General features: G+C 37.7%; 1 protein-coding gene, 1 long non-coding RNA gene and 1 pseudogene across 2 annotated transcripts; 1 reads left to right on the forward strand and 2 right to left on the reverse strand.

The window, feature by feature from the left end:
- The first annotated feature begins 218 nt into the window (after positions 1 to 218).
- Positions 219 to 1,464, forward strand: LOC119995805. The gene is made up of 3 exons (XR_005467729.1): positions 219 to 405; positions 763 to 885; positions 1,008 to 1,464. It is a non-coding gene; the product is annotated as an uncharacterized LOC119995805 (long non-coding RNA).
- Positions 1,465 to 3,486: 2,022 nt separating this feature from the next.
- Positions 3,487 to 11,417, reverse strand: LOC119996973 (annotated as a pseudogene).
- Positions 11,418 to 12,845: 1,428 nt separating this feature from the next.
- Positions 12,846 to 17,963, reverse strand: LOC119996974 (putative disease resistance RPP13-like protein 1). Its single transcript, XM_038843751.1, has 5 exons — positions 17,860 to 17,963; positions 17,679 to 17,739; positions 15,690 to 16,494; positions 13,350 to 13,429; positions 12,846 to 13,220 (listed from the first exon to the last, which is right to left on the reverse strand). The coding sequence occupies exons 1-5, from the start codon at positions 17,961 to 17,963 to the stop codon at positions 12,846 to 12,848; spliced, it is 1,425 nt and encodes a 474-aa protein (XP_038699679.1).
- Positions 17,964 to 24,450: the final 6,487 nt, after the last annotated feature.

Below are 24,450 nucleotides of genomic sequence, written 5' to 3' on the forward strand. Positions count from 1 at the left end.
AACCGGATTAATCATCGAATTGGAAAAAATTTCGGTTTAAGGTTCAATGATTCAATCAGAGTTCAAACCGGGTTCGAACCGGATTCAACGTAATGAATTATTATATATAGATATCTACATTATATGTATATAATATGATTAATATCTAAGAAAACCTTTATAAATCAATGGAAGAAATATGTTGGGCTCGATGGGTTACATGTCATTTTTGATTTTTTAATAGATAAGAAGAAGTCATGAGTTCAAACCCTAGTAAGAACAAATTTGTTCTAGAGGAGCTTTATGTAGATGGTAGCCCTCTAATCGAACAACAGTGCAACTCGGAGAGTGGTAAGGACTGGCAAAAAGTAGTTCATGTGCCCTCCCTTTATATGGGTGGCCAATGGATCTCCACGGGTATGGGCGGTAAACACTAAAAGCTTTCAGACCTTTTGTTTTTTATTCTCTTATTTTACATCAATATATAGGGAAATTAAGGAAGTGCAGGGTTTACAGATGAAGAATGACGATCGTTTGCCACAAACTTCTTGTCGAGTGGCTTTTACATCAATATCTCGGAGATGCCAATGCAAAAATGAATTTTACACTTTGTCTTTAGAATATGGAAAATATTTCATTAATGGGATCTCTATGCCATTGTAGGGAATTATTTTGTATGCTTGGTTCTGTAGAATGTGGTCTACTAGTCTGTACTCTGTAAGTCTGTTATATGCTTAGTAACTGTTCATGCATTCATTTATGTTTTGGTTTATGAAATTTCAGAGATTTTTTCAACTCAAAATCTTCAAGGAAGTCCTCTACCAAGTGCTTCAGCTACCCAATCATCCATCCAAGCTTCCACCACCATCTAAGGTCCTAAACAACTGCAACTTGTTTGATAATCTGGTATATTTTTTTATTAATGTATGCTTTAATCAGTTGATGCCTTCTACTTTAGCTTTGTTCAGAACCTGTCAAGTGTCAAATAATTGATTATTTGTTTGCTTGTTTCGGACTTGCAAGTATAGCTGCTGTCTGCTGGGGATATGTTCTGATGTAGAGATGTTCGTGCTTTCTTGGTAATGTTCGGACTTCTGATGTTCAAGATTCAAATTGCCGTGGCAGATCGTTTATGATATTATTCCTGGTTGCGAATGATAAGTTTCTGGTGGTGATTCTGGTTTAATTTGGGTACCCGTTTCCCGGTAGTACTAGCCAGACTTTGTTGGGGCTTTGAATGGCAAGCTTTCTGTTGTTTTTTATTTGGATGTGATGCTTGGTCCATATATAATTTAGTATGGTGCACGCTGCAAACATATTATCCCATTTTGGTGTCAACAGATTTGCTCAAACATGGTATCAGTGCGTATTGCAAAGTCTCTTGAATCTATGGTTTTTAATGCTTAGTTGAGAAATTTCTTCTGGTGTAGCGATACAAGATCAAAACATGAGAATTTAACGAGAGCTGGAAAGGATTATTGCAAGATGTAAGCTTAAATGTGATTGAGAGGCAAAATCGATTTCTTCTGGTGGATTTCGATTTATAAACAGAAGCTCATTAGTATTTTTTTTTGATAAGTCACAGTACATTGAAACAAAGCAATGGGAAACAAGAGGGCATTTCAGGAGATGACCAAATAAGGAAAAAGGACAGAACCCCAGTTCGCGGAACCGGAGCAGAAAAGTAAGAACAAAAACTAAGATGTTCAATGCTAGCTAATATATACAAACCGGCTAAATAAAAACAAAGAGAGATAAACAGAGATAAAACATAGCAAAGTCATAGTGTGAGGGATTAGGGATCGATGGTGATAATGGCTATAATGTGAAGATACCGATATTGTGGACCCAGTAGAACCAAGGTGATTAGTTTGCCCGCCTGTTTTGGATATCAGATGAAAACCCTGTAAATGATATTGTCTGCCACAAATGTATTGTTTTTGTTGCTTCCTTGTGTAATGTAATTATTTGACCTGGAAACTTCTTGGAGGAGATCTTCTTTTCATTCAAGTAAATGAAAGCATCCCAGAAGGGGCCTTGGTAGAGACAGTGGTGAGTAGAGTGGTGCAGTGTTCCATTTGGTACTTCTCTATCCTTTGAGATCCCTTTTGAGTTTTTGCTTCTTCATATGTCTATCGTTCCATGAGTTTTATATCAGCAGGGTTAGAAAGATGTCCCAGACTAAAACAATAGCCTCATGGACACCATATCCATTTTCCATAGCTGCTAGTAATCCATCCTTGAAAGGGTGATCCAATGTGAGAGCCTCCATCGCAACAGAACAGCATACCCCAAAGGATACAGAAGGTTTTTGACATCAAACCAATATCAGCATAATGATCACTCACACATTCAGAAGAGAAAAACTCACCCACCCTATGGGGACCAGACAGAAAGAATTTAACCCTATACCCCAAAGCTCGCAGGAGACTTTTAGCCAAGAAAAAACTCGCAGCTAAGAAGCTGCCAGCAACCAAAGAGGTGACCACAAACACAGAAAGAATAAACTCACACACCCCAAACCAAAAGCTCACAAAACCAAAAGAAACAGAACAGGAAGAAGAAACTCACACAGGGCAAGGCAAAAGGCCTAAAACCCAAGTAGGTTATTGTTGTAGTGCATTATAGTGTTTTGATGGCTTATGCTGTCAGTTGAACCTGGAATGATTCCTGAAAAATATCAACTGTTTATGAGAAGGGGGAAAAGATGAAACCTTCTTTAGTTAATTGTTTGACAGTTCTTTGTTGTTGAATTCGCACCATATCATATATAAATGACATGCCTGCATAAACAGTTGGGGATTCTCTTCAAGTTGATTACTAGCTAGACTGGAGCAAAAGTGTCTTACTATAAATTTATACTACGAAAATGAAGAATACCGTTGTAATGGGCAAAAGATTGCAGCCCAAATGAAGGCTGTGAACTGTTTATGAGCAACTGAAACAGAGAAGCCTTCAGTAATTTTTGAATTTTCCTAGACGAAGCATAGTGGAACATATAGGAGGTTGTGAATGTTGCAAGGAATTTTTCTAAGTTGCTTGACAAGCAATAATATTGATACCTACTCTGAAGCAGTTGAGCATGTTTTAAGTGGTCAAAGCCAAGGGACAAAATTGTGCCACTAATGAACTCTTGGGCCGGACCAAAACGAACAGTACTTACCTCTCGGTTGGTATTATCATGGCTGTGCCCATTGGGCCGGTAAACATGTTAGTGCGTACAGCCCAAGGGACAAAAGTGGAGAATACAAAATTTAGAGGTGTCCACCCTGACCCGACCTGGGCCTTATCGGGCTACCCAGAAATGATTCTTACCGGATCGGGCCTTACCCGACCGATTAATCAGTTGGGGTTGTGTCTGAGAACAAGAGTTCTAAGCTGCAGTTGTGTCGAGGGTTTCGTGAAGCTCTATGCCTCTCTAGAGTGGACTCTGCATTGAAGTCAATAGGCTTTAAGGCTTCGGTACGGTAGAAGAAGAACCCATGTGAATAGGAGGTTGGAGTTTTTTCATTTTTTAGCTTCTCGACTCTTGAGTCTTAATTTCATTTTTGTCAGATGTTGGGCCTCAATAAGCCCTTCATTGCCTAATCGATTTTCCATCATGCCCTAATGACTGTCTACACATAATCGTCAATGTCACGGTCATTGTCAATCTCCTCAGACAGTGGAGACAAGGTGGCGTCATGCAGACCAGGCATTGATTTTACAGATGAGAATCGTGGAATTTTGGACGGTTTAGCCATCACTTTAGGGTTCTAAAGTTTAGAAGTGTCTTCACAATCATTGTCAAATTGAAATATTTCAACATATCCTTCTACCTTTGATCATGATCATTTGTCTCATCAACGGATGCATTACCCCAGTTTTGCTTCTGCGCACAATTCTCTAGCATTCTCCACCACAAAAGTCCCTAGTCATCATTTCACCTATATCAGAAAGGCAGAGCCCAGAAGCAGCAGCTCGCTTCAAGAAGATGGTGCAAAGGACAAGTACCCGAATGGATGATTCCCTTAAAGAAGGAAGCTCCTTTCTTGAAAGCTCTGCATCTTTGAAAGCATCAAGGTTTGATATGTACTCCAATTCGGATTCTGAAAATGGAGCCGAGGCTTGTGGCCAGTGCTGCCATTCAAGATAAGGATCATCTAGCCACTCAGGCAGGCAGAGTCCAAGATCTATAGGAACAAGCTCATCAGCCCCAACAGAATAATTCTCATGCTGGTCATGTTTTTTGACAAGCATGACAATCAAGATTCAGGAATCTTACATCAAAAATCCCAATCCGATGAACTGAAGCCACTGAGAAGCCTGAAGGACCCAATTCCCTTGCATCAAAATCATGATCTATGAAGCATGGAAGCGAGTCAATCTTATAGGTTGTGGCTGGAATAACTGATTCATCTCGAACGTGGAATGCAACATGAGAGATCTCCAGAGCTGTTGGAGGAACACCTGCAAACCCATCATGGTCAAGCAAGCAGCCAGTTCTCGGATGCCTGTTTCTCCTACGCGCACTGAGTGTTTTAAGCCAGGTTGGCCTAGCATGAGACCCCCAAAGCCTTTTGGGTTATAGAAGGCTAAGGGTTCTTCATCAATGGGCTTTGCCAGAGCAATATTATTGTAACAAATAGAACCTCTGTGTCCTATTGTCAAGCACTCAAACACAATAGCAGATCAAGAACAAACAGAGAAGGAAATACAAGTACTTATCAACATCAGCATAAGCTATTCATTGACATTAGCTTTCTTAGTTTTCAATTCTCTTTTCCCAGTACATACGAACTAGGGCTTGTAGTCTCTTAGAACACAAAAGAAGAAGTCACTACAGCCACACAAACATAGACATTACATAAATAACCTTGGTCAAAGTCAGATACTACTTTAACCAAGTCTTGTACACATAACACACATAAGACAAAATAACCAACAGTAAAAGTAAACCACCACTTTCCCAGAATTGCATTACAACATTCAACACTCCTCCTTAATGCATTTTCTGGTAACTCCCATTCTGGTTCTGAGCATTTGAAACCTAGCCTTAGGCAAGGCCTTGGTCAATAAATCTGCAAGTTGATCCTCTGACTTGCAGTAAACCATCTTCACTTCACCATTTTGTTCAGCTTCTCTGATTGCATGATATCTTACATTCATGTGCTTGGTTTTACCATGCTTCACAGGATTTTCACCAATAGCAATAGCAGATGTATTATCACAATAAATAACTGTAGCTTCACTTTGCTGCTGCCCCACATCCACTAGCAGTTTTCTCAGCCAAAGTGCTTGATTTGAAGCTGAAGCTGCTGCAACATACTCAGCTTCAGCTGTTGACTGTGCAGTAATATCTTGCTTCTTTGAACTCCAAGAAAAAACTCCTGAGCCAAACGAAAACAAGTACCCTGAAGTGCTCTTAAAGTCATCTACATTACCAGCAAAATCACTGTCAGTGTATCCTTCAAGTGCACTCCCTTCATTTTTGTCAAACCACACTCCATAGTCTGCTGTTCCTGCCAGGTACCTAAGTACTCTCTTGGCTGCCCTTTGATGAATCTTGCTAGGAGCCTTCATAAACCTAGACAGCAGGCTTGCACAATAAATCAAATCAGGTCTTGATGCTGTTAAGTACAATAAACTCCCAATTAAGCTTCTGTACAAGGCAGCATCTGTAAGTTCTTCACCATCCTCCAAAGACAACTTAACATTTAATGACAATGGTGTAGCAGAACTCTTACATTTCTCCATATTAAATTTCTTTAATATATCCAGAGCATATTTTCTTTGAGAAAGAAAAATGCCTGAATTAGACTGACAAATCTCCATTCCCAAAAAATATGACATCTCCCCCAAATCAGACATTTCAAATTCATTCTTCATCTCAGCCTTGAACACTTCCACTGCTGCTGGACAACTTCCAGTGATGAAGAAATCATCAACATAAAGAGAGACAATCATCTTCTGATCTTCATCTTTGGTATACAAGGTAGGTTCATTGATACTCCTCCTAAAGCCATGCATTAGGAGGTAACTATCAATCCTGCTGTACCAGGCTCTAGGAGCCTGTTTCAACCCATAAAGTGCCTTACTCAACTTGTACACCATCTCCTCCTTACCAGGTATCACAAAACCCTTAGGTTGCTCAACATATATCTCCTCTTCAAGAAGACCATTCAAAAATGCTGACTTGACATCCAAGTGATAAATTTTCCACCCTTCTTTAGCTGCCAAGGCAATCAACATTCTCACTGTGTCATGTCTTGCCACAGGTGAGAATGTTTCTCCATAATCTGTTCCAGGTAACTGTGCATACCCTTTGACCACCAACCTGGCTTTGAACTTGTTCACAGAACCATTTGGATTCAATTTGGTTCTATAAACCCATTTCACCCCAATCACATTCTGCTTCTTAGGTTTAGAAGTCAACTGCTATGTTTCATTCTTGTTAATCATTTCAATCTCTTCCTTCATAGCTTGCTTCCATTCATCAAACTTGCAAGCTTCCTCATAATTTGTAGGTTCCACCATAGCCATATTACAACTTTCATAAACTTCAGTCAAGGATTTTGTTTTCCTGACAGAAGTTTCATCAGTTGTAGAACCAACTCCCTTGTCTTCATCCTTCACAAAATTGTTAGAACTAGAGGACTGCGCTGACTGAGACTTGGTAGACCACGCTGCATCATTAACATCCCAATCCCAGTGAGCTTCCTCGTCAACCACCATATCCCTACTAATCAGAAGCTTTTTTGTCTTCAAATTGTAAACTTTGTACCCTTTAGCTTGTGCAGAGTAACCTAAAAAAATCCCAACATCAGCTTTCTCATCTAATTTTGTTCTTTTCACATCTGGAACATTGTATAACACAATGAACCAAACACCTTGAGGTGTCTAGCAGATGGCTTGGAACCAAACCATGCCTCAGTAGGTGTCACTCCTTCAACAGACCTAGTAGGAAGCCTGTTAAGAAGATAAACAGCAGTGTAAACTGCCTCAGCCCAAAAATTCTTTGGTAACTTCTTTTCAGCTATCATGCATCTTGCCATCTCCATAACTGTCCTGTTCTTCCTTTCAGAAACCCCATTCTGCTCAGGTGAGTAGCCTACTGTCAACTGATGTGCAACTCCAGTCTCTTCACAGAATTGATTAAAATTTGAGGAGGTATACTCCTTGCCATTGTCAGACCTTATAGCCTTGATCTGCTTCCCACTCTGAGCCTCCACCATCGCTTTAAACTTCTTGAAAACAGTGAACACCTGAGACTTGTTACTCAAGAAGTACACCCATGTCATTCTTGTACAATCATCAATAAATAGTATAAAGTACCTATTCTTGCTTAGGGACTCTACACTCATTGGTCCACACACATCAGTGTGAATCAATTCAAGTTTCTCACTTGCTCTCCATGATGAACTTGCAGGGAAAGACTTTCTATGCAATTTACCTAGCTGACATGCTTGGCAAACAGCTTGATGCTCCTCTACTTCTGTCATGTCCCTCACAAACTCCTTATCTCTTGCTAACTTCAGACCCTTCAAGTTAAAATCTCCATACCTTTTGTGCCACAGCCAAGTATCATCTGTTTTAGCTATGTAGGAGAACTGTACTGTAGCTTCATAATATAACGGAAAACTATTGCCAGACATTTGTACTCTAGCAATTTCACCACCATTAGCATTTAAGATTGTGCAAGAATAATCTTTAAATACTAATGAGTAACCTTTCTTTAACATTTGTGACACACTCAGCAAATTCTTACTTAACTTGGGAATGTACAAAACATCATGAATGTGCCTCATACCTTTTTTTGTGTTTACAGCAACCACTCCATTTCCCTCAGCTTCAACTATTTCACCATTGCCAAGTTTCACTTTTGTCTTCACTGATCTATCCAGAAAAGTGAACAAATCAATGTCCTTTGCCATGTGACTTGTACAACCACTATCAATCAACCAAACATTTGAATTTGAGGTCTGAGAAGTGTGCAGAGCCATAAAGAGATGGTCCTCATGGTGCTGTTGTTGCTCATTAGCAAAGTGGGCTTGTTGAATAGTCTGCTTTCCAGAAGAATTTTGCTTTTGTTTACAAAACTTTTCTATGTGCCCCACCTTTTTACAATACCAACACTGTACTTGCTGCTTTCCCTTGTATCTACAATCTTTTTCTAGATGGTTGGTCCTACTACAGGTGCCACATGGAGGATATGTTGCCCCCTCTGTCACATCATCATTTCTCATAGAAGCCCTTTGCTCTTGTGCCTGTAACTTACTACAAAGTTCAGAGACACTAAGTTGTTTAAGGTCACAAGATTCTTCTATTGCAGAAACCTTGGCCTCAAACCTTTCTGGTAAGCTAACCAACATTTTCTCTACAACTCTACAATCTGTAATTTTCTCACCATATAACCTCATCTGATTCACTAATCCAACAAGCTTGTCAGAGTAGTCCTTCACTGTATCACCCTCCTTCATCCTCTGCAACTCAAACTCTCTCTTAAGAGTTAACAATTTTACAGATCTCACCCTCTCACTACCTTGGAACTCTTCTTTAAGAGTTTCCCAAGCTTCCTTAGCAGTTTTTAAGCCTACCATGCGTGAGAAGATTACCTCAGTTACAGCTCCATGGATGAATGAAAGAGCTTTGAAGTTCTTTGTGCTGTTCTCCTTCTGTTGCTTGATCTGATTCACAGTTGAAGTTTCTGTGATCTCTGCAGGTCTGTACCCTTGCTCTACAGTGCTCCATAAGTCATGAGCATTCAGAAGAGCCTCCATTTTTACGGACCAAAAATCATAACCTTCACCTGAGAAAATGGGAGGAGTAGGTAGACCACTACTTCCCGTTGCCATCTTCAACTTCTACTTCACAGATCCTGTAAGACCAGTAAAGCTTCGATACCACTGTAACAAATAGAACCTCTGTGTCCTATTGTCAAGCACTCAAACACAATAGCAGATCAAGAACAAACAGAGAAGGAAATACAAGTACTTATCAACATCAGCATAAGCTATTCATTGACATTAGCTTTCTTAGTTTTCAATTCTCTTTTCCCAGTACATACGAACTAGGGCTTGTAGTCTCTTAGAACACAAAAGAAGAAGTCACTACAGCCACACAAACATAGACATTACATAAATAACCTTGGTCAAAGTCAGATACTACTTTAACCAAGTCTTGTACACATAACACACATAAGACAAAATAACCAACAGTAAAAGTAAACCACCACTTTCCCAGAATTGCATTACAACATTCAACAATTATCGCCACACAAGAAGTAGGCACCACCTAGTCCACTAGACACTGGCAATGAGTCCATACCTGAGGCCAAAGCCATGGCAACTTCAACCACAAGAGCACGCACTATGGGGACTACACGACCACCAATAATCTCAATTCTTGGAGTGGTGTCAAACTCTTCTTCCAACCTAGTGACTAGGGAAAGGCATGGCGTGGAGAAGCTTCGGCGGACATTTGCAACTTTAAATGATTATTTATGCGAGTGTGCAAGATTGGTTTGGCTAAGTTCGAGAAGTTTGTTATCGAGTTGAGTGAAGGATTGGAGTTTGCATCTCTGAGAAGATCTAAAAGGCTTGAATCCGTGATGTTGATCAATCGCCATTGCCATTTTATAGAATCTGATACAGCTGAAAATGACATTGACAATAGTACATGCCAGGGCCAATTCTCTAAGAGGATTCCCTGAGGATTTTGCCTTCCAAAGGATATTAGTTCCCAGGAATCTACATGTTTAAATAGAGTCTAGGTCAGCAATCAACATAATAAAAAACAACTGATATGCATAAAGTCTAAATACAAGTGTGTGAGCTAAAATTTTTAGTTGGAAAAGCCGAAAAGCGACTGCATGTCATAAAATTGTTCCACAAACCTAAAGACTTTGTTTCCACTAATGAATGCCTCTAACAACTTTTAAAAAAGCACTACAAATACAAATATATGCAAAAAAATCAAAAGGAAAAAGTGATAGACATTCTAACACAATAGTGGCAAATGGCAATCAGTTGGCAAAAGCTAAGTGCCGGGCTCATTTTCTTTCGTTTTCGCTTGCAATGTAAAAGGAATGCCAATTGTACCCATTTTAATCCACCATCACCTGCGTACAGTGGGACTCATGAAATCATATGTCATTGTATCCTTAGAAGGAAGACAAAAGCACAAAATGAAACCAAAAAAAATATAAACCAACCTATCAATCCCTCGCTCTTCCGCCCATAAATCGCGACAATTTTCCGGAAATCAAGAGCAAATTTATAGGCCAAGATCAGGATTTTTAATGTACTCACAAGAATTTAAAATTAGAAAGCTATCAGTTGGCTCACAAGAATTGTCTCCTCCGCAGCAGTGCGTGTTGTGTACTCTTGTTTCAGTACCAGCATATCCTGATCATCGATTAAAATCTAAATGTATGAGCACTTACATCAAGTGTAAAAACCATTATGCATGGAAAATGCTAAGCATAGCGCTATTTGCTTCTTCTTTTTTTTTTCAAGTGTCCTCACATTCAAGATGAATTTGGCTATCCAATGTTTCAATGCAATAGCTGAAGAGGGAAAATTGCCCACATTGATGGAGCCTCAAAATGCTGCCTTATGATATAGTACGCAATCTCTGGAACACATTGACCAGGAGGCAATGCATCAGACCCAAGTCACCCAACCACAGCTTTAAAAAGTCGACGTCTTCTTTCTTCGTCTTCCTCCCACCAGCACGCATCGTGGAGCAGTCGTGGCATGATGGTGCACACACCTGAAACATATTTAAGTTATCTGAAAAGTAATAACAAATTAAGAAAAGGATCCATGAAAAGTCACTTAACATTTTGTTTTCATCTATCTGAGTAACGACATCCAACAATAAACAAACAATGCTCGTACCAAATCGCAATATACAAAACCCATATTCATGACTTGGAAGATGGGAGAAAAGTCTTTCATATTTATGCTAATTACTTTCCTAATTCACTGTTATTTATGTTATCAAAAAAAATATGGGAGAAAAGTAATAGTGAATTGGAAAAGTAATTAGCATAAATATGAAAAAGACGGAGAAAAAGAAGAATTGCCTATGCGGCTACGCATATAATCCCAGGTTAAAGATATGGTGACACTGAAACTTCAAACTTCATTTCATGTCACAAGGCCTTTATTTGGATACAATAAACTAAAGGTGCATGCACTTGGTATATATATTCATCAATCTATAGGCGGAATTATATGATCTTATTGATGGAAAAATAACTTTCTCAATGATTAGCCAACATATACACAGAAAAGGGGAATGTTCAGATGTGCGAATTACTGTGACGGATGCAAATTTGTTCATGTTAGGAAACAAATTCCCAGAATTTCATGAAAGCAACCTTGATTTTGTTTTTCACTGGTATTGGTGGTTATGACCTTTTTAACTACTGTGGTTGTAACATATTTCAAGGAACAGAATATGAAAGGGAGGTTCATGCTATTATAAACATGTATCAATTCATGGTGCACCACTTACATTATCGAAGCAAAAAATTAAGCCAAAAAAACACTGCCAAATTCTAGCAATACCCAAATCATGTATATATTTTCTTTTCAAACTGCACCATGTACATTATGAATGATCAATGATATCCACTAACCTTACTAGGATTAGAAACACAGCAAACCAATTTGAGAGAGAATATATATTTGATTACAGAAGATATACTCTTCCTCTTTTCAAGATTGTAATACTCAGAAAGAGTACAGGCAAAAGTCCAGATTTTTAGTGTATCAGCCTCAATACCATAGCAAAATTTATTCCCTCTCCAGTCAAATTATTCACAAACATCCAAAATTGAAATCAATACATGGTATCAAGAATGGCAAATTGAACAACTCTTGAGTCTTGAGCACACCAAAATAAAGGTTTCTTTTACTGCAACATGTGCACCTACTCTCAAATCAACAACCTAATTTTTCCCTATGATCCAGGACAGTAAAAAAAATCCTGTTTGTCTTTAACATGGCAACAAGAGTAAAACTCTGATGCTACATGCGGTGCAAGTTCATAATGATGATACAATAAAAGGCAAAATAAATACAAAAATTATAAAGAAAGAAGGGGATTGAATTCATGATGGAGTCAAATCATGGCAACAACCATGTCATCCTACCCATTTCTTTCTCAAGCCACAACTATTCAGATATCAAAAAAAATCAGCGGCATCTCCCATACGTTCCCTTCTTGAGTTGCATTGAAAAAGAAATGTTATATTGATACATAAAGCTGCTAAAAATTTGAACGATTAAGCTCGACTACTCTGATGATATGCTCCACCAAGATAACAAATACACGAACTTTGACAAAATTTCGTCATATCGAATTGAATATCTGGGTTCAGAATTACCTAAACTTTTGGTTACTTGAGCTCAAGTGTTGTGTCTGGAAAGGCCTTCAAGCCTCCTACATCAGACATCCCTTTTCCTGCAAAAGACAAGAACATATAAAACCCGCTTAAATGATAGTCATAAATAAAATCATATAAATTGAAAAGGATAAATAAATGAAACTTACAATTGACCATCGATCACTATCCTAGGAATATGTCGAATTTTCATCCAATCACTTCCATCTTCACTACAACTCTCTTTGAGGAGGTCGCACTATTTTATCTTAAAGTATTTTACCGTATTAGGTAGTGGACACTCCGGCAATGACTGCAGCTGAGCGCATCCATCAAATTTTAAAGTTTCAAGGGAGCTAAGAGATTGAAGCAGGGGTAGAACTTTCAGAAGTGGGCATCCTTCAATGACAAGCTTGAGAAGAAAAGGCATGTATGTGCTTTGTAAGCCTTCCCATCTCTCTTAACTTTGGCATATCATTAAGTTCCAATTACTTCAATGACATGAAACCCCTACTTCCCCAAAACCGCAGAAGGTTGAGTCAATTTCTTCAAGTTCATGCATCCCATTAATCAGAAGAATTTCAAGAGCTGGAAGTTGACCGAGAAGAGGAAGATATGCACACTTTCGACAATCCTTCAACTTGAGCTCGATAAGAGTAGAAAATAATGGGTCAGCTAACCAATTTGAAAACCCCAAATGCCCATAATTTTCGATTGTCAACCGCTTTAATCCCATATGAGGTTGAAGACTATTAAGCACCTCTAATTGAAGCTGGCTATCACTTTCTTGATTCCATCGCAATTGTAGGTTTTCCGAGTGCAATTTTCCACTCAACTTCGCAGTCTCTGCCTCTTCTTTGTTGGACCTCTAGTCCTATATGTCTAATTTTGATGATATTAAATTATTTGTAAATGATATTGAAACATTAAAGTAATATTTGATTTATGTGAATAGAATTTAAATGAATATATTTTATTAATTATCTTACATGATCACATGCTTTAAATGAGATTTTTGCCTAATACTATGTGAATTTGACATATACTCATGTTTGATATATTGCTGAAAATTCAGAACTGCAAATGAATTAGAATGGACTAAGTTAGAACATTAATTTTCCAATTATTATATCTCAACCAACTTAGGTCTAAATGACTTGAAACTTGAACCACGTGCACATGAAGGTCTAATATATGTTCTAGGACTATAATCATGAGAAATTAAGTGCATCACATATATATTTGGTCATACGCTTAAATTCCATCAAAATTAGGTTTTACCTAATTTTGTGTATATGGGTTCTTTGTGAACGCGGTTAACCAAATGAACTCCGATTTCAATGAAAATTTGTGTGCACCTTAGTTTCATCACTATGAACATATTTGACTTAGTAAAGTTCAAGAGAAAAGGTCATTTACACTGAGTTTGCAAAATGACATTGAATTTACACTTAGAATTTATCGGTTTCACTATTAGTGACCTATTTGTTTGGTTGAGTGACCAAACGATATTTCCAATGGTTATGAAATTTTATATGGACATTCTAATACGTATAAAATGATTTATCATGCAATAATATGAATTTTATGGGTTGTTTTTCTAATATAATTAACCCATGCGCTCTATATGAAGCTCTTTGAGCTTACATGCAATTGGGGAGTTCTACCTTCTATTTCTTTGTAAGTTAATCTTTGTGGTCTCATATAACTCAGAATTCAGTATGTTCAAGAGATTTGAAGTCCGGTTTCTAAGAATGAGCTTGGAGCTCTAGGAAACTTTGGAAAATCCTATTTTCACCAACTTACCACCAAGAACTTGACGGGATGATCGAAACGAGCCTTAGGGATAAGCATTGGGGTCATATGGAAGGTATTCAAGCAGTCATTGGAGTAAAAAATGCACGAAATGAAGATGTGCAAAATTCCATACCCGAGAGGAAAATCGATCGATCGATTTGGGTTCTCGATCGATCGAAAATGGATGGCAGCACTTCATATTTTATGACAAAGTTGATTCGTGATCAATCGGTGATCAAGTCTGATCGATCGAAACGCGTGCAGGAGTACCATCTCGTGAATGTCAAGAAAAGAAGGAGAGAAGGAAAATACTTGGAGGAGACTCGTCCAACAAGGCTTTTATCAAAAATATACAAACATGTGAGACAAGCCTTGTACTCTCTATTAGAAGTGGTATATTCTTTGTTTGGCTTCTTCATTCAAGACTTGTGCTACCAAGAAGATAAGTTTAGTGCAACCAAACAAGGCCCTTGCCTAGGGTTCACTTTTGAAGTCTTGGAGCCAAAATGAAGGGACAAGATAACAAAGTACAATGTGCATCCATGGCTGAGAATTAAAGAGAGTTTGAATGGTCAAGACATACATTGATCCAAGGGTTGTGCTTGTGACAACACTTATGGAAGAAAGCTTCTACCTTTTCTCTCAAGCTTCCAACGTCTATATGCTCTATGATGGAGATTTGTTTGCTCAAATCATCAATGGCCAAGATTAGGAGTTGCAATGAATGGTAAAGATCAAATCTTAAAGGTTGATCCAATGGCTACAAGCATAGGAGAGCATTGACACAAAATAGGGGTCTCTCACATTTGGAATGGTTGGAGAAGCAAATTGAAAATTATCCTTGAGAGAAACTTCTTGCTATCAAGTTCATCAATCATCAAGCTTTCTTGCTATTAGCTACAATAATCTTCTCCAATACAAGCCTCTACAATCAAGGACTTCTCACTACTCTTGCTTTTGCAAAAGGGAAGTTCCTATATCCTTTAGGCCTTGTTTACTTACAATCTAAACCTCTCTTGTTCTTAAAATCCTACGTTGAGAGTGTTGTTGTAATGTTGAGAGTTCCACACCAAATGCCTTAGAGGTAACTTGTGAGAACCTTGGCTGAAAACCCTATTGAGAAAGTCCTTTTGTTAGGGCAAGTTATAAACATTGAAGTTTGAGGAAGTTCTTAGAAACCCTTAGTGTAAGGAGTTTTGTGGGTCTCTTAAAACCCCACCTTAGTGGAGTTGGGAAAATCCTAGGTTAGTGAATCTAGGTAGTAGATGTAGGAGAAGGGTCTCCGAACTACTATAAATCGCTGTGTTGATTTCCTTATTTACTTGCTTCTATTTACTACTTTTTTCAAACTGCAGGATTTTTCAAAACCCTAATCTGTCCGAGATTAGCAGGCTGCCTTAAACTTTGAATTTTGATCTGAAATTTTGATATTGATTAGGATAATCATTATAGTCCAAATTTGTGTGCTACTTGTTAATTGCCATTAATTTGTTTAAATTTGAAAAAATGATTCCAATTGGAATTTGGGCATACAATTCACCCCCTTCTTGTGTTAAGCACGATCCTTCAGGGTCTCCTTTGATATTTTTTAAGTTCTCAAGTTCTGCAATGGAGCTCCCTTGCTTGTCCCCAACAACAAACACATCAACTGTCTCCAATTGTTTTAAGTTCCCAAATTTTGGTGGCATGAACATAAGTTGAGTGTCACTACCCAATTCAAGATGTTGCAATTCTATCAACTTTTTCATATTCTTGGGCAAACGTCTCAAGTTCTTGCAACCCCTAAGTTTGATTGTCTGCAATCCAATTATCTTAGCAATTCCTCTAGGCAACTCCTCTATTTTTGAGTAAGAGCCATCAAGATAACGCAAATGTATGAGATGCTCAATAGCATCTGGAATGAATCTCATATCAAGTCCTCTAAAATGCAAGGTCCTTAAATGCTTCAGCTTTTTAAAGAAACCAGAATCAACTATTTCACCTTCAAGCCCATCTAACATGAAGGTCCTTAGTCTCTTGAATCTATGGAATGGCTCTAAACTTGATGGCTGAAAAAAGTCAGAACAAGTCAGAGATGAATGTTGAGCACCTTTGTGTTTCCCTAATAATTTCATCTCCATCTTTGTATCCTCCACTCGGAAGCATAAATCTGACGAAATCAGTTCAGCCAATTTGTGGAGCAGGCCATGCATTTTGTACTGCTGTCGGTAACCAACCAAATCAGACGCATAGAAAAATGACCTCCCTAACAAATCATTGAAATAGTTCCTGCCAACATCCCAAATTGCTCTCCTCTTTTCTTGTACAACTAATCCTTCTGCCACCCACATTTGAACAAGATTGTCCTTTTGAAACTCATAATTCGAATGAAAAATAGAACAATATAAAAAGCACCTTCTCAAATGTGGAGACAGTCTATCAAAACCCAATTTAAGGGTTGGGAAGACTTCTGTTTTGACTTGTGCCAGCTCCCAAATCTCACCTTCCAACACCTCATACCATTGTTTTTCTTTCAATCTTTGCCGTAACACAGCCTAAAGTTTTTGCTACTAATGGTACTCCATAACATTTTTTTGCTATTTCTTTACCAATTCCCTCCAAGTATTCCATCCCACATAGATTTCTACTTGAGAATGCTTTTTGCATGATATTCTCCCAACACTCTTGGGGGAGAGAAGGAGAGCTTGGAGGCCACCATTAGAGCTTGGAGAAGAAGAGTATTCATAAGGGGTTTTCTCTCTCCTCTTTTATCTTACTTTTTATGGTTGATTTCTATAGCTTGATGATGTATCTTGACTCTATGAGTGATTAGATTTCTTTACTAGGGTCTTAATGTAGTCAAACCTTGATGATTCAATAAATTTGGTTTCTTTATTACTTGATTTCTATCTTTTATTGATTGTCTATTTGGTGTACTTTATGCTTTTGGATGTTTGGCCATCATTCAATTGATTCGTTGCCTAGATTGAGTCCGGAAGGAGATATCTAGGATTTGCCTCTTGCCATAGACGACGTAGGTTGCATGAACCATAGGAATATAGGGGCATGACCTATGCAATCGCTACACGGTTAATCCACAAATCTTAATGAGTCTTTGTCTCTTGAACCCGATTGTTAGGAATAACAGGGGTTAGGGATAGAGGCACTTTCGATGTAACGAAGAATGGAGCATTGGATAGGATAGGGAAACCGATTGTCAATTGAGAGATAATAATTAGGGATTAAGGAATCAAGTGAGTTGAATAAGATAAAGTGCGGTGAAATTAAGTACCCTAGTGTTTTCCATCCTTGATTACAATTTTTGTTTTTAGTTGTTCTCTTAATTGCTCTTTCACTACTTGATTTAGTTTAGTTAAAAACAAAACCAATCATGAATCCTTTTCCCCAATTTACATAGTTGTTGCCTGTTTGACATTGATTTTAATTGACAACATATCCTCGTGAGAATGATAATTTACTCATCTCTTTATTACTTGTGCAATTTGTGCGCTTGTAATTAAATATGTATCAGTCTTCCAGATAGGGATACAAGTGACCAACCATGCCCCATTCCGCGGGTCCTTAGTAGACTAGACACAGATTGGAGAGGTCTAAAGTAGATGTTCCACGCATGAGGATGATTAAAAGGAAGCCTTTGACCATAGAGAGGATAGAATGGTAGAAAAGACTCGAAAAAAGAGCTACAGAAAGAAGGAGCTAAACCAAATCACTCAAGGCTGAAAACAACAGTTGGTACTTGAAGATGAGGGTGAGCATTGTTGGGTATTCCTTTCTTTGTAATGACTTCTTGACTTGAATCCGAGGCTAGAGACATGGTGACTAGAGTCGGGGCTAGCCATTAGAGAGACAATAGCAGAGTGCAGAGGAGAGCTTCGAAAGGAGAAGGGTTTGTGAGAAAGTGAAAAGGCAATGCAGTGGTTCAACTTTGTCAAAATTTGATAGCAATTAAACAAATATGCAAGTAGAGACTAGTAAACAAGCAAAACAATCAAGAAATCGACATAACAATTTAAAGTGGTTCGAAGAGGCCTCTCTGCATCCACTACCTAGGGATCACCAAACAAGGAATTTCTTAATCTCCACTAAGGTGTGATTTTAAGATCTCCATATAACTCCTTACACAAAGGTTTCAAAGAACCCTCTCAAACTTCCAAGTACACAAAGCCTTCGCAAAGGACTTTTAGAAAGAATGAAAAATATGGTTCTCCCAAGCGATTACTTGGTGTGGAACTCTCACAAATATAACAATACAACCTTACGGGTATGATAGAGTTTAAAGAGCCAGAGGTTTTTGGAAGATTCAACAAGTTTAGAGCCCTAAAGATTCTGAAACTTCACACTTTGCACTAAGCAAATGGATAGTGAATTCCTCGAAGAATATGGCTTAGGCGAGGCTATAAAATCAGTAGCAAATGATGGTTTGAAGCACGAATAGAAGTTTAATTTGAATCACAATGATAAAGTTAGCTTGCATGCTTGATGAAGATGAAGGCAAGTTTTCTCTCTTGAATTTTCATAATAGCTTCTCCAAGAATGAATAAGGGAGAAACCCTTTCTAAGAGAAACACTCTCCTTCATTCTTGACAAGTGGATCTTCTTCTAGCTTCCACATCAACCATCCATGCTTGTTCTAATCTTGACCCTTGATTATTTTGCATCATAAAATCTCCACCATTGATGTTTTAGCAGTTGGTGATGATCTTGGTCTCCAAGGAAGCTTGCAAATGTAATGTCATCCATTAGATCAAAACTTCCCTTAAAATCTTAACTTTCAAGTCTTATTTATTTCTTGACCTTCAGATCACTTGTACTTTTGAATCTTGATGAATTATCTTAGCTTCAAGAAATCTCATTTGGAATGTCCTTGTTTGGTTGTAGCAAAGAACTATTCAATGTAGCTTAAAATCTTCATCAAATGTAGCCAAACAAAGACTAGTAAAGTACAATGTCTTGTCACACATTTTTGGCATATTTTCCTCCATGTATTTTGACTCTCCTCTTTCTCTCTTTGATTTCAAATTATCACATATACATGGCCCCACATTAATTCCATGCACATTGCACCAATGTTGAATAATTTGAGTCACATGGGTTCAATCTCTTGCAACTCATGGCTTAGTTGGTTTCTTGACAATATAATCTGAGTTCGCAGCTCATAATCTCCAAAAAAATATAGCCCGAAGGCTTGTCCAATCATCCGTAGAAGTACCTTAGTGGAAAGTTGATGAACTAGGCTTTTCTTGCTTTCCTAAAGCTCCAAGCTCATTACTAAAAATAGAATCTTAATCACTGTCCAAAACTGAATCTATGATGATCATGATGATTAACCTACAAAGAAATAGGAGGTAGAACTCTCCAATTATATGTAAGCTCAACAAAGAAGATATAAAATCACTTAGGTTAATCATGTAAAATTCAAAATTCAATAAATCATGAAACTTGTATGATAAATCACTTTAAACATAATGTAATGCGCATAAAAATTTTCAAGTCATTTGGGCAAGGTTTGATCACTTAATGAAGCAAGTAGGTTAATATAGTCAAAACTGATTAAATCTCTAAGTGTGATCCTACTGCTCATTGTTCATCCCCTACATGCAGTGGTGAAAATTTGACCTTTAAATATTCAGATTAAAGATCATAATGAATATGATGTACATACCAAATTTCAAGTCAATTAGTTCACAAAATGAAAGAACCAGGGACGGATGCATCATTGGAAATAAGGAGGAAACTTAGTGTGGGGTTCGAGGGTTACGCCCCCGTGAAAGTTTTTTTTGATTCTATATATATCACCATAACAATGTTAAGGTAAAAGTAAAAATCATATTCATAAATTTGATAAAATGTTTAGAATTGCTTTTTCCGAGTCCTCATGTTTTGATAATAATGCATAATAACCTCATTTGGAATTTGATCAAACACATCTTTCTCTATATATGTAACTAGACAATCATTGAGCCATTCATCCCCCATTCGATTTTGCAATTGCTGCTTCACAATCTTTATAGCTGAAAATGCTCTTTCTACGGTTGCAGTTGCGACAAGTAAGTTATTAGTCTGTACACAAATGGATGCACCAAGTTATAACTTGTCGCAACCATTTTCTCTACAAGACTAGCAATCCCGTGAACCCCTATAAATGCATCACTACTTCTCATATAAAAACTATAACTATCCAATTGATTCTCAAGTGTCACAAGCTCTACTGCAGTACTGGCGACCCTGGGGTGGGATGAGTTGGGCCCCACCCAGGGTCCCCTAATTCTAAGAGCCCCAAAATTTTGAAAAAATACTAATTTTATAGTAGCCCAAATCCATTTAGAAAAAATAAATTCAATAATATTCAATCCGTTTCAACTTAAAAACCAATAATATTCAATCCATTCTCAATATCTTGGAATTTACTTTGTAAAGCATGTGAAAACTCATCATCATCATCATCATCATCATAGGCATGCTAACTATGAACTCGAAAGACTGCATCACATCTATTAAGACACTTGCTTCCACTGATTGGGGGTTATTTACCAATCCTGCATGGCAATATCAAGTACTCCAAGAACAGAAGAGTACATATGCCTGAGACTAATCAATGTCGTATAGTGTGAACCCCATGAGTATCACCATGCCGTTGCAAGCTTGTTTCTTGATTCAAGCTTCGTCCGCTAAACAACTCTCCGCTTTTTAATTCTTCAAAAACTTTGTCATGTTGAATGGCTTTTATAGCATCACTCCTTTTGTAAGATGCACTTGCAGTATTCTTGAAATGCTTAGCTAATGTTTAGCGAGCATCCTCTACAAAGCTGCTTTTAAGTGAAACTACGATGGTAGAAGTAACTTGCTAAAGACCCAAAATATGCTTAATAACATGTCCATTCTTGTCAACATATCTCAAAGCAACAACCATTTGTTCCTTTGTTGCAACATCATGAGACTCATCAATAAGAATGAAAAAACAAGAATCACCAAGTCATTAATAATAGCATTTGTAATCTCCACTACAGTAGCTCAATAAATATCCTTTTGCATTGATGGTGAAGTTAATTGTAGATTTTTAAAAGCATAAGAAAGGACACATTTCTAACCTCCTCATTGTGTTTAGCAAGGAAGTGAAAAAGACCCAAATAATTCTCTTGATTATGAGATTGACCTGACTCATCATGATCACAAAATAGTAGACCTTGTTGTAACAGAAATCGAACACAGTCAACAACAACAGTCAATAAGGTTCGATACTCCATCTTATCGTTAGTTATCTTACCATCAATGATCAAACATATAAGAAACACTCTGCTTCTGCTTCATTAAATCATCACATTTTTGTCTTGCATAATTGTGAATGTGGTTATGCTTCCCTTCATGAGGCAAGATATTCTCTTTCTTCTTCCAATTGTTAAACCCCAAACCGACAAATGAATCATCACCACCTTTAGTAGATTCTGGCTTAAAAAGATAGCAGTATAAGCAATAAACTACATCTTTTTCAATGCTATACTCCAACCAAGTAGGATGTTTATCAAACAAATCATGATTGAACCTCTGTTTGTCATTTCCAAATAACGTATATGAAAAATTATGCTTACAAGGTTGAGCAGGACCCCTTTGTAAGTATGCTATTCAGACCTCATCTCTATAATTAACATTCTAACTCCATATTGAAGGCCTAAGTTCAGGATCAGTAGGTAAATTTGCAGTATCAATACCCACACATGTCTTTTTCAAGTCAGAATCATACACTTCACTGGATTGACTAGAAGACACTTCACTGGGTTGACTGGATGACACAAATTGATTTTCTTTCAAGAACTTTTCCATTGTGTGTAGGTAGTCCTATAATATATATAATTAATTTCACAACAAGACAACACTCATGAAAATTGACAATAAATGAAGGACAAATAATATTTATTAAACATTATTATGGAATTTGAAATTGAATATTATCATTTATTAAACTAACAAGGAATTTTAAACAGAGTGTTTATGTTTAGTATTAAACTAAAGGCCAGTGCATGCTTTGGTGCTTCCCAGAGACAGACAGAGTGTATATGATACCATACCTATGCCGATTCAGACATTCAGTCATCAGTCGCCAGTAATGTTGCCGATTCAATCGTCAATCACCTCTCTCTCGACTTCGAGTATTCCATCTTCATGAAAGAAGATGATTGTGGTGTGGCTTGTGCCCTAAAAGTTGGGAGACCTAGTTTGTGGGCTGCTAAGAGTTGGGCTTACAGTAGTTATGGGTTGTTATTAGTTAGGAGTTAATTGTGGGCTGCTAGATAACATATATTTGTGAGAGACTAGTGTTGGGCTTGGGCACTTGTGCTTGTTATTAGTTATTAAACTTGATCCATGCGGTTTGGTCCAATGCATATGAGAGGCTAATGTAATGTCTATTTTTTTTCCAATAATCAAGGAAGGGAAAATTCTACTAATAATTCTTTTCCTAAAAATATATGGATTATTACAATTTTTCTAAAGGGGTGGTTGTCCCCCTTTATACCAACATGGATCCGCCTTGATGGTCTAACAAAGTTGATTACTCAAATAGGACACATATTGCACCACACGGCTAAGGCATGAAAATTCTCAACCTTAATGACAAATTCTCTTTAAACATCCCAATTCAAATATGTTCATAATAATGAACTAAGGTACTTGCAAAATTTTATGACAATCGGAGTTCATTTGATTCATCACGTTCACCAAAGAACACATATGCACAAAACTAAAATTTTACTTGAAAACCTAGTTTTGATGGAATTGAAGCATATGACCAAAACTGAACGTAATGCACTTAATTTTACTTGATTCTTTTTCTAGATCATATATTAGACTCTCATTGATGCATGAAGGAATATTTTGAGATCTGCAGAATGATTTTATGAAGAAGGTTTGATAGAGCACAATCATGATGTAGTCCAGAGTGGTCGTTCAAGCTTATATGCATGTAGCAACGACTCATAAGATGTATGGTTTTATGATTTCCTCTGATTCCCACTTTCATGATAACATCCAGTGTTCATCGGAGTATTTTCATTTTTTATGAATCAAAGGCTCTTTTTATTAGTTTATAGAATATACCTGAGTGTGGGTTTGACTGCTACGAGTTCGTAGTCCCGTCACTAGCCTTTTCTAGGGTTGGGACTGGGTCGGGTTAGTTGATTATCGGCCGATAATGCAACCACCCCGACCAATCTATTTTGCAAAAATGTAGAAACTATTAATGGCCCGATTTTTATGAGTCGGGTGTCAGTTGGCAACCGACTTTTTCGGATCGGTTTCTGGTAGACCCGACATTCTCAACTTGAAAGTCTGCAACTGTAAAACATAAAACCTGCATATATTTTTCATTTTCAATTCCACTTTCACAGGTCACAAGTCACAAACGCAAGCAGATCAGCAAATGTAAGATGACATAGTCGCAATTTCAGTCACAAAACACATAACACATGTGAGAGTGAGATGACAAAGTTGCAAGCTAAAAGCAAATCGATCAATGTGTTCTTCTTGAGTTCTTCACTTCTTCTCATTTTTTCCTAAATTGCCTCAAAAATCAATCACATACAAGCATTGAATATCGGCAAACTACCGCTCCTGTTCCCTAAGCTCACCGAAATAGGCCCCCATGGCAGATTGTTAGACATATCGAATGATCGAACAAGAAAACCCAGCTACTCCAAAATCTGCCCGGTCAATACATTATCGTGGAGATCGATTACATTTAGATAAGGTAAGCGTAGATCTGTAGAGGGATCTCGCCGTTGAGGTGATTGGATGAGAGGTTGAGGACGGCAAGGTTAACGACAGACGACAAATCGATGGGGATGGATCCGGAAAGGGCATTGGAGGATAAGTTGAGAGATTGGAGATTGGTACAGTTGCAGAGGTAAGGAAAGAAAGATTGAGCCCTGAAGAGAGAGGAATTTAGGAATCGAAAGTGAAGGGAAGAGGTAGGGGGAGGAGGAAGGGCGGTGATAGAACAGTGGGAGAGTACCGAGCTCAAAGACATTCATTTTGCTTTTTTTCCCTTTGTTGTCTCCCATAACCTTTTCTTTTTTCCCTTTTTCGGCTTTTTATCTCCCTCTTACCTCCAATTGATGGGTTGAGCTCTGACGTCCATTTTTGTACAAGCTCAAAGACATTCATTTTGCTCTGCTTCAATGATTTTTTTAGGTCGTCGTCTGTCCTGTGTCATTGTTCCTGGTCATGTGTATTTCAGTCTCATTGATAACATGACTAGGTTCCCTCTCAAGAGCTTGGCGAGAAACTTTTCTACACTCCCAAGGAAAGAG

This window comes from Tripterygium wilfordii, chromosome 4 (assembly GCF_013401445.1).
Source record: "Tripterygium wilfordii isolate XIE 37 chromosome 4, ASM1340144v1, whole genome shotgun sequence".
Lineage (NCBI taxonomy): Eukaryota > Viridiplantae > Streptophyta > Magnoliopsida > Celastrales > Celastraceae > Tripterygium > Tripterygium wilfordii.

Bases quoted from the DNA above. Each gene is read 5' to 3' on its own strand.
- LOC119996974 (XM_038843751.1), bottom strand. From the start codon at position 17,963: ATGTCTCTAGCCTCGGATTCAAGTCAAGAAGTCATTACAAAGAAAGGA. The intron at 16,495-17,678 runs GTATCCCTATCT...GAGTTTCAAAAG, and splicing joins TGGGGCATGGTTGGTCACTT to GACAATCTTGTTCAAATGTG. The intron at 13,221-13,349 runs GTGATCATGTAA...ATATAGGACTAG, and splicing joins AAAAATCTCATTTAAAGCAT to AGGTCCAACAAAGAAGAGGC.